Source organism: Paroedura picta, chromosome 2 (assembly GCF_049243985.1).
Source record: "Paroedura picta isolate Pp20150507F chromosome 2, Ppicta_v3.0, whole genome shotgun sequence".
Taxonomy (NCBI): Eukaryota; Metazoa; Chordata; class Lepidosauria; order Squamata; family Gekkonidae; genus Paroedura; species Paroedura picta.
In genome coordinates this window covers 57,404,695-57,416,070 of record NC_135370.1, presented here as the reverse complement: position 1 = coordinate 57,416,070, position 11,376 = coordinate 57,404,695, and the positions used below count along the sequence as shown (strand labels likewise).

Genomic DNA, 11,376 nt, shown 5'->3' with positions numbered 1-11,376 from the left:
TATTTATCCTGAAAACATCCCTTTCCATAGATATATTTGCCATGTTCTAGAGAATTACTAGAACATGGTCAGTGTGGTAATAATATCCATGGTGTGTGCGTGCAGGGGTGGGGGTGGGGCAGGGAACATGAGAAGAAGCCAATTAATTACTTGACTATGGCTGCACAGGTTAATTTCAATTATTTTCATACTTGTCCACTGAAACAAGACACAGAAATTTCCCTACCTTTTAAAGCCTCATTGATATACAGACGAAAGTAATCCACTCTCTTCGTATCATTAATAAAATCACCTCCATCTGTGTCAGTTGGTACACCATTGCCTCCTATAAAGATTGGGAACCTTGTCCCTGTGTATTCTTGAGACACAAAGTTCAGCAATCTCCTGAGCCCCCAAGGGACCACAGAAATCCATGGAGATGCTGTCTGAGGCCAAAGGGGGTCAACATCTTGGGAAAAGCCTCCAATATTCTCATAGCTTGCTGTACAGTTGGCTGAAGCATTGCTGATAAGCCAGGAAGTGTAATGGGAAAGGCCAAAGAAATCAGCTGTCCCATTCATTAAGACCTTCTCCTCGTCAGTGAAAGCAGGGAGACTGGCAATTGGAGTTGAGCACTGCTGGTTCTTCTGTTGAATCTGGGATTTCAGGATGTCTGAGTAATCTCCATTAACAAATATTGGGTGAGCAAACCAGCCCAACATAAAATGCAAGTAACGTTCTGCTGCTCTTACATCTTCGGGATTCTCCGGAGACTTGGGTTCAGCCCAATCAGAATTCAACACTATTCCTATTTTCCCATGTTGTTTGGAACGATACTGGTTGTCATAAACATGCCATGCTTTAGAATGTGCCTTCAGAATAACATGAGCCACCTTTTGGGGCAGAAGAGAGTGTTAATCCACAGAGCCCAGAAATAGAATACATATTTTGCATTTTTAACGTCCTATGCCCATTCTTTGGAATCTCGTTTTTCTCATATAGCAGGATTGGGACAAATCTTGTGTCTGGGATTCTGGGGATTATTAACATTTGGAGCAGAGAGGCCAATGGTCTAATTGCTTAAGGCAGCTTCAGTATAGGGCATGAGCACAAGTTGCCCAAGACAAATGTCCACTGAGTATTAGACCTGACATACATTGACGATAACGATCCTTTGGAATTTAAAGGGCAGGTGCATTGTGAACCAGAAAATTGAAATTCAATTCATGAAATTCAACAATATTCAAGTGAGTTAGAGGCTACTTAGGATTTGTGGGCCCTGAGAAGAACTGCTGCCAGGATGATGCCATGGCTCAGTGGCAGAACTTGGCATGCAGAAGATCCCAGGTTGAATCTTGGGTGTCTCCAGCTAAAAGGGTCAGGTTGCAGGTAATGTCTGCTTGAGCAGCTGGAGAGCTGCTGCCAGTCTGGTGGAAAATTCTGACCTTGATGGACTGGGTCTGGAGTGGGGTCTGACTCAGTATAAGGCAGCTTCATAGGTGACCATATGTATTTGCTTTGAAAGAGCTCTTTAGAAAAGCCAAATATAATTGACTGACTAAATAAAATTAATGAGGCATAGCCCTATCTTGTTAAAACATTAAAAATCTTTACTGGGTTTAACAGAGGCTGGTAGAGCTGAGTGACAAACTAAGTTAAAATCAAAATAACTAATTATTTGGAAAGTTTACTCAACTTTTTAATAGGTAGGACTAGTACAATTTTAATATAAGGGTCTGTTCTTTTTAAAATGAATATGTAGAAATCTACTTTCTCCTCGAATGGCTTGTGACACAATTCTAGCTCTGGCATCCGAAAGAACTAGGCCACAGCATACAAAAACATGTGAAAGTGCTACTGGATATTTTAGCTGTCATAATAAGGATTCTATTCCAGACTATTAAAGATCTCCTTTTGAATGTCAAAAAACTTCCATCTCAGTGATTAAAACTTAGTAAGTGCATATTCCAGGTAATAACAACTGTGATGTTAGAAATAACCCTCAAAACAGACCAATGCAGAGCTGTCTGTAGGCAGTATTCAATAACCCATCCAACATGCCAATATCATGACAAGCTTGATATAAATTGAGATTTGTTGGCAAACTCTTTCACAGTCGTCCTCTACCCAACTGTCTCGTTTTATATGATTATTAGACACTCATAATCTGAGTAGTGATGGTCCAGTAAGAATCACATTAAAGCAGTTGGGGCTCCCGGATGAAACATAAACTACTGAGCCCCATTGCTTAGCCTTGTTTAAAGTACCATGTGTCCTGTTTGGCTTTCTGACTAATTCTGACTAATTCCTGCCTAAATTCTGACTGCTTTCACCTTTCCTCAAGTCCACATACTTTTCAGTTCACTCTCTTATCCTCATCCCGGAAAGACATGCAGTCTCAAAATTTTCGAGCTCATATAGGAGCAGACTTGTAAAAGGTTTTTCAGTGCTATAGGTTAGAAACATAGACATTTCCCTCTCAACTCCTCTCTTGTTTCTCCACTGGCTTCTCTCATACCTTCTGGTAATCTGGTCAATATTAGTCCTACCTGCAAAGAAAGAAGCAGGTATGGTCTCCATGGAATCATTACATCTCCTAAATTGCAGCAAGCTACTGCACTGTTGATACCTGATAAGATGCCATCCCTGGATCAGCAATTCTTGGCGGATGCTGCCCAGTGCCATAGCCAGCATAGCTTATGACCCAGGGTTCATGGAAGGTAATCCAGAGTTTAACCCGGTCCCCAAAAGTAGCAAAGCAGAATGATGCATAGTCTACAAAAGCACTTATGATGGTCTCATTTTGCCAGCCGCCAAGGTCTTGCAGGGCTTGCGGTAAGTCCCAGTGAAACAAAGTCACCATGGGTTCAACATGAGAATCCAGCAAACTGTCTATGAGTTTGTTGTAGTACTCTACCCCTTTAGGATTTAAACTGCTCCTAGTCCCATTGGGAAAAATCCTAGGCCATGATAGGGAAAATTTATAGATATTTGTCTGAAGGCCTCTGAGCAGGTAGACATCATACTCTGTCTTATGGTAGCTGTCACATGCAACATTGGCTGTTTGATTCCTGTGGACATAGCCTTGATGCCCAAATCTGTCCCAAATACTCTCTCCTTTTCCATTTTCTTCCCAGCCTCCTTCAATATTAAAGGATCCAGTTGATGTACCCCAAAGAAAATCATCTGGAAAAACATCATGCAAAAAAGAATCTCTCTCCAACTTAGTCTGGTTAGCAAATTTCCCCCAGGTTTTTATGTAGGATGAGGGGTGGGTTACAGTAGGTATTATTGTCTCTTTTGGTTTCTGTTGGCTGACTGAATCTTCTGTGAAGAATCTAAAGAAGAAAAAATGATATATAAATAATTATAATTTGTGCTGATTAAATTTCTGTTCATGTCCAAAAATGTCGAACCATATTTGTGACATTTGAGTGAGAGATGGAACTTTGGTTTGTTGACAGAGGTTTCTTCTTAATTACTATTTTCACAACAAAAGTCATGAACAAACTCAAATGGAAGCCTAAGTTTCTCTACCACAATTATGTGATTTTACTACAGCCACCAAAATTTAACAAGACACAAAGTTACTTGTTTATCTTCATCTCTTAGTAACTAAAAAGACTTATTTAGAGTCCTGCTTCAGCGAAGGAAAAATCAATACAGCTCTCAATTCTGAAAATGCAAGGCAATCCAAAAGAATATGGTCTATAGCAGTGGTCCCCACTGCTTTTATCACTGGGAACTGGTCAATACTTGACAATTTTACTGAGGCCCGGAGGGGGGTAGTCTTTTGCCAAGGGACGTCGCTGCCACTGCCTGAGCCCCTGCTCCACTTGCTTTCCCGCCAGCACCCCTGACTTCCCGCCAGCCTCTGGGGGGCGCTGCCAGCCACTGGAGAGCACCAAAGGTGAGCTGGCGGCAGAGTTGTAGGGCAGCCCCCAAGGCAGCAGCCAGGAAGGAGGATGAGGAGGAGCTGTGGCCCGGTACCGACTGATCCCCGAACCGGGACCGGTCCCCGGACCGGGGGTTGGAGACCACTGGATAGTGTCAATTCAGTTGGTACCACATCTACAGAGCCTAGTAGACTGTGAAACACCATTAAACCTTCCTCACAATACTGCCAATGACAGAAGTTTCAAACATTTTGAATTTATCTATATAAATTAGATAGAATTGTTAGATCTGCAAAATACCACCAACTTGCAACACTATAACATTTGGATAAATTTTCATGCTGGAAAGTGACATACATACTTACAGGGAATTAGACAATGATCTATCAAGCCAAATCTCTAAACTTATTTGTATAAAACAAACTTGATCTTGGTGCAGGTAAGATGAAACTTCAAAACACTTTGACAGACTGTCTCTCTCACACATATTACACACAAAGTTTTCCATCTTCAGTTAGTGAGCTGCAGCAGCCAGATTCTTATTATCTTCCAAAACTAAGCTGCACCGAGGGGCAGAGGGTGACCCCCCCACACACTCATGTACACATCGCATTGCTCTTCCCCCACCCTTAATGGCCAAAAATTCTTGCATCTCTGTACCACTTGGGGGTTTCTCAAAGCCCAAAGAATGTTTCAGGGATTTCTCAATATTAAAAAAAGTTAAAGGCTGCCATTTACGATTAAATAATTCAGACAAATAACTATTTTGCATTTGAATCAGTTTGGTTTTCCCACAGATCACTGATAGTGCTTCTCTAGCTTGTAGATGAGCCCATTGCCTGGTTGATCTCAAACTGCTTCTGAACAGGCATTGTGGCATTTAAAATCATTGGTGTGATCATAATTGACATTTTCTGTGATCATTTATTATGACAAAGTTGGCAGAAAGGTGTAATTATAATTTCTAGTGTAGAGGGAAGACAATAAGCTATTATTTAAGATATAGCTGATACAGTCAACAGTGGCTTGCTAAAAAAATGAAAGAGCTTTCTTGCCTTTTACCACCATGTATGAAAAGAAAGGGAGAAGGAGCTCATGAACCAAAGGATCTATACGCCTCATTCATATAATGACAAATTATGAATTGTCATTATGCTTCAACCAAGTTATTGTTACCTACTGTACTAACATTTTTATCCCAAACCCTTCCAGAGCTATCAAGAAACCCCAGGGTTTCATGAAATGCTAGTCGAGAAAGCCAGCTCTATGGCTACAGAAGTCACTGAAGCAGTTGGTGAGAGCTTAAATGGACTCCGTGGAATGGTAGAGGACAGGAAGGCCTGGAGGATCATTGTCCATGGGGTTGCGATGGGTTGGACATGACTTCACAACTAACAACAACAATGGCTACAGAAAAACTGCACATTCTTGTAGTTCAACCCTAAGCATATATTATGTTTATTTCAAAGTAAAGGCTGTAGTCATAAGCACACAAAAGTATCATTCTAAAAACAATCAAATAATTAAACAATTAAACAATTAAAAATATATACCGAACTGAGTGAACGGAGAAGCTGTCCAGTAGGTCCTGTACATCACCTCCTATTGCCAATACTTGATCATTATTGATGCCTAGAAGACATATAGATTTATAAAATAAGTGTAGGTGAAAAGTATAGAATTTAACCAATTAGATTCAGCCTCATCTTGTAGCTTTGAGCTAATAAATCAATCAGTTTGTTAATGCAAATTTCAAATTACAGTACAAATAGCAGCTTTGAGGTTTCTAAGCTTCCCTGGGTATTCTGAAAAAGACTTGCCATGTTTTATCAAAAAAGTTTCAAAGGGAGACTCAGGGATGAATTCCTAAGCAAATTTATAAGCTTTATGTTTTGTTAATTTTGAACTCTTTGTTTTTCAATGAACTCCCATTTTGGCTGAAATCAGCCTCTTTGATGGAGCTGACCTCAATGGGTCACAGTATTGCCCTTTTTGTAGATCATCTGTTCCCTAAATCCTTTCCCTTACTCAAAATCACAGTTCCTCCAATCAAAAGACACTTACCACTAAAGATGGAAGCCAGTGTTACAAATGGATCTTCTTGCATGGAAGAGCATTCATAGAAATTTAAAGTGAAGAGCAACACTTCCATGTTTCCCATGACATACTAGAAAGTTAAAAAAAAATTAGCTACAGAAACATAATAATTGACAATACCATATATTCTTGGAATCACTAAGTTGAATTTGCATGCAGCCAACTCACTCCTTACCTGATTGACCCTCTTTTGGGATATGTCGTCAATAGAGAGTGAGTACTATGCCAATGAGGACCAACTTGGAGGTCATGGGGGTCAGGGAGTGAGCCACCTCCTGATGCAACCTCCATGGGCCATCCCCATTCCAAGCAGCTCTTTCCTCTAGGGGAACTGATCCCTGCAGTCTGAAGAGGAACTTTCATTTTCCAGGTTTTCCAGGTCCCACCTGGAGGCTGGCACCCCTGACCAGTGGCAGGGATGCTAGCCTCCAGCTGGGACCTGGAGATCCTACTTCTGGGGTTTCTCAAAGCCTGAAGAATATTTCAAGGGTTTCTCAATGGAAAAAAAGTTGAGAAAAGTTGACATAGAGGCAGTAATTGAGAAATCTTCTATAAGTTCCTTGCCAACCAACCAATGTTTTTATGTTTGATTGTAGCATTAGCATGTTTGTCAGTTCAGTTCAATATCAGAGAAAATCAAAAAACACTTGTCGCTTACACTGTCTTTTGAATCATCCCTCAATCCCTTTATATTAAAATCGAGAGCTAAGAAGATAAACTTTAGTCATAAATGCCCTAAATTCAAATGGACTGTATTTGTGTAACAGACCATATACAAGGTCTAGAGAAAGTTAGAAAGTAACTGTTGTTCAGAATTACCTGCAGTTCATTCAGCAGTGTCTTTTGGAAAAGCATTTCCCCCTTACAGTTATATTGGAGATTGAGAGAGATAAAATCTAGGGAATCCTGGAAATAAGACAAAGTTTAACACAGACAGTATTTAAAATACAGAGTTATTATTCCACGAAATAATTTATAAATCCAGATTGGGCCCTCCCAGTGATCTTCAAAAGGAAGAAAATAAATCAGTCTGCACAATGCTCAACAGTTAAGATGTTAAGTTTTCTCTTAGATATACAGATAAAGTAAGGTCTTCTGTTAGACTGTGCAGGCATCAGAACTTTCCAGACATAAAAAAATGAGACTAAAACACAATAGAAATAGTAACTTCATTATTTCAAACTAGTTTTTATCATTTGACTTCTTTAGGATAATATTGTCATTTATGTATTACGTTTTAGTCTAAGACTGTAACAGCCTTTGACCATTTGCAATAACCTACTACTGCACAGCAGGTGAGGTATCATCCCGTTCCCCTTGGCAGTGTTTTTGCATGGCAGTGTACAGAGTTTTGGATTTAAAATTTAAGCCCACTTCCCATACAATAATATTTGTACACTGGTACATAACTGCAGGAAATCTGCTATCAATTGCAAGTCTCCACGATAATACATGTAACAAAATGGGAATGGATAAATGCATAATATCTGTGTAAAGAAACAGCTAAGTTTGAATCAGGCCTTATGGCTTGCTTAGATATCTCTTTGCAGGGGAGACAGACCCACAAGCTGCTTGGAGAAATCCAGTATTCTGATTTTTAACCCAAATGCTCAGTTGTTGCCCCTATTAGCTAGAAGACTCCACTTTGATTGATCTAAATTGCAAGTAGGAAGGTTGTCAAGAAAATAAAAATTCATCACCGAAATTGAAGCTAAGAAAGATCCTGGTGGCACCAGTCCGGTGTCAGTGATATCTAGGGCAATAGACACTTTCCCACCTGAAGGACAAGGAGGAAGGAGAAATCACATAATTATAATTTCAAATTATTTACTGTGGAAGGAAGAACTCTCACAGCTCTTTCTGGGGGCAAAGTAGAATGGTGAATGTACGTAATTGTACAAAGTATTGACTGTGACTATATATGGTGTCAGTTTATGAAGAAGGGACTTGTTGCCTAGTCTTAAACCCATATTCACATTTCCCTAAGGCCTGTTGGAGATTCTGTGTGATCTCAACTCTGTGTGATCTCCTGTTTGCACTGGTAAAAAAATAGTGGAAGTATAGCTGTCAGCAAAGCAAAGTTCCATGTAAACCGCCCTAAGCCTCAGGGGACGGTGGTATGTAAATATAAATAAATCAAATAAATCAAATTGATTGAAGAATATCTAAGTGACAGAAAGACCAGGGATAGAAAGATAGACCTGGGCATGATACACAAGGTATAGAAAGGATTATTGAATTCATCCAGGAAATGATAATAGAATTGCAGAATGGCTTCAGAAGTTTACAAAAGGTCTTTGATAGAGATAATTGAAACAATGAATGAGAGATTAAAGAGCTAGGAAGGAGCTCTTAGGATAAGGGCCAGTTTATCCATGCAGTATGTGCTATGGGCCCCATGCTTCCGGAGGCCCCACATAGTGACCCCACCTATGGATCAGGGCTGTAGCCTCCCCCCCTTTGCCCTCTATAAGGACATTGGAGTGACACCGTTTCCATTGTTGGGGGGGCATCTCTGTCTCCAATCACTCAGCTAGGGCCCTGCAAATCCTTAAACTGGCTGTGGAGTTACAGGCACCATAAATCCTTAAACCACTCCTGCTTAGGATAGGATGTTATAAGTCTTTTTTGGAATGCTGGACTGTGGTGGTTCTTCAAGTTTCTTCATCACACTGTTTTCCATTTGTTATATTTCTGTAGTTTCCCCACCATTTCAATGTGCTTTCTCAAACCACCTATCATCTGATTTGAGAAAACATAGAGGAATGACTTGGAAATCATGGAAATATAACAAAAGGGGGAAAGATGTTACAATCATGCTTGGTGGGAAGTAACACAGCAATTCTGCAAATAAAACAGTGGAAAGCCTTTATGTGAAAAGATCCTAAAGTGAGCTGAGCAGAAAACAGAATATTGAGTGTAGGATGAAAACAAAGCAGGAACTGAAATTTGAGACTAAGATGTTGTCAAAGATTTTTATTAAAGCTCTTTCAGAGGAGTGCACAAATCAAATTATATAAGGTCCGAAGAGTTGGAGAAAAGAAAGTCAAGATAATGGGGATAAGCATCAAGCGTTGAAAGCAAGAAGGCAGAATGTAAATTGTGTTGGAGTTGTATGAGAGGGAGGTCAAAACGACATGCATAAACTCACCCGACAAACACTTTGATGTCTGAGAAGGGAGGAAGTCATGCAAAAAAAGGAGCCAGAAGACAGTGAGAGGTTTCATGATATGTTGGAGAGGAAGGATAAAATGGTGTGGGATTTGACAACCAGAAACTGCGAAGAGAGAACATCTGGAGAGACAGACAAGCAGAAATGGTTGATGAGGCAGGGAGAAAGATGAATGGGCTGGGGAGGTTTCACAGAAGGGTGACGTAAAATAGGAGGGGGAAAGATGTGATCGATCAACAAATCATTCTGTTTTGGAAAATTACAAAATATAGCCATGTAAGAAAAAGATTGTATATGTAATTGAGGATGACATCCCTAACAACAAGTCTTTGCTTGTAGAAGGCTGCAATTTGTCCTGCGATACACCATCTATTTTGGCTTCTGCAGTTGATTCGCTAACATGGGTTAAGTTTCCAAATTTATTAATATAAAATATGATCATATATATTTTTCCTTCTCTTTGCCTTACAGGGGAACCTAGCTTTCTATTTCCAAAGAGAGCCACTATTCTACCAAATCACTGAAGCTTGATGCAACTTTTTCCCCCCCGTATGCCTCCTGCTTGCAAAAATGCTTCATCACACTCTCCCCTCTCTTTCCCTGTTAATACCCTACTGCCAGGAATGTGTTTTGGGTGCTTGATCCCAAAATTTCCAAGTACAATTAAGAGAACATTTTATTTTTATTGAGGGCACGTAGCTTTGTGGTCCTGCAACAATGTGGACTGCGCCATTAAAAAAATCTTGATCTGGAAATGGAGAGGGGAGGGCAGGTGTGAAGGTGGGCAAAATGCTGCTGAGACTGTTGCGCGTTTCTCCGCCCATACAGGCTTGTCCCCGTTTGCAACCCAGATTGCAGCACAGCAAGAAATGGCAAATCGTGATTTTGCGATTTCCCTCATTTCAAAGCAAATCTGCCTAAAACTCGCACTAGCTCCTGCACAGCTACAGGTTGCTGCCAACATCATGTGGAAGCAGAACTAAAACCTGCAAGCAATGAAAGGCTGTCCAGGGGCAAATTCCTCTTGTGGAATCGGTCCTCGTATGGCATAATGGCATACATACAGCTCTTTCCTTGCTTTTCCATCTGATTGGTACCTGGCTCTCTCCAAAATATGCCTCCTGAAGAGGTCTGGGGGTCATGCATTTGTAATGTTTCAGTTGGATCTAAATCAAGGTGTTACTCTAGTGCTGTTTTTGAATTTATCTGTGAGGGACTTAGGAACTGTAACTGATGTCCAGGGAAAAGATGTTGGTGAAATGGAAAACTGCCAGGAGCAATTGATGGATCATGCTGGGGTTTTATTTGTACTAGACCTTGATGTTCTTTCACAGTTCTTTGCACATTCTCTGTCCCTAAATACCCCCATCCCTCCATGTGCTAATGTTCAAGTTAAACCCTTTTTATTGTGTAAACAGAACACACATATATACACCAATAGCTGTGTCCTCTCACCGACTTATACAACCAATCAAGTTTATTCAACTAAAGAAAATATAGGGCAGTTCTCCCAAGTTCCTCCTTAGTCAATATGCCTTGATCCCATTCCCCCTGGAATAAATATCCCATCCCATCACCATTCCACTTACCTTGTGAAGAGTATTTTTCGTGGTAGATCTTATAAGCCCTTCTGTGTGCTGAAGCTAGGACCTGAAGAGGTGGGGAAAGTAAACCATCCTGCGGCAATCTCTCTGCGATCTCAGTCAGATTACTGAAAGTGAGCCAAGTGTCAACCAAATCACCCAAAGACTCAAAGACAAAGTCTGCATATTCCACAAAAAGATCAGCGAATGCCCTCAACGGATCCAAAGACTTTGGTGGATGATTTTGATGCAGAATTAAAACTGATTTCAGATTCGCTGCTCTGAGCATTCTGAGAAGTTTTCTGTAGCACTCAACATTAGCTTCATTTGGGTTCTGGGCAGTTCCCAACGGCAAGATACTCATCCACGGTAAGAAGATCTTAAAGTGAGTCACACCACTTGCATACAGGTGGGAAAAATATGGAGGCAGGGAAGAGAGAGTTCGCCAGTGACAAAGATACTGTGTTTGTGTTGTTCTGGAAGGAAAGATTGGCTCTCTTACGCGTCCCCTCTCCATGTGTAAATCACTTACTAACTCATCAGTAAGAGGCCCAGCCAGAGCAACAAACCTCCTTGCAAGTTCCCAGTCTTCCCCTAGACAGTGCCAAGGAAGCAGAACAAGCAAAACCACTTTGCAAGCCAACGCCAT

General features: G+C 40.6%; 1 protein-coding gene across 1 annotated transcript in view; it reads right to left on the bottom strand.

Annotated features, from left to right (window-relative positions):
• LCT (lactase) overlaps positions 1–11,376 on the bottom strand; it is a 29,268-nt gene extending 17,892 nt beyond the window's left edge. The window contains exons 1-7 of the mRNA XM_077320204.1: positions 10,734–11,376; positions 7,673–7,749; positions 6,792–6,878; positions 5,940–6,042; positions 5,429–5,507; positions 2,609–3,317; positions 227–872 (exon numbers count right to left, since the gene is read on the bottom strand). Of these exons, the coding sequence (XP_077176319.1) occupies positions 227–872; positions 2,609–3,317; positions 5,429–5,507; positions 5,940–6,042; positions 6,792–6,878; positions 7,673–7,749; positions 10,734–11,376 (2,344 nt within the window). The remainder of the gene's footprint in view (positions 1–226; positions 873–2,608; positions 3,318–5,428; positions 5,508–5,939; positions 6,043–6,791; positions 6,879–7,672; positions 7,750–10,733) is intronic.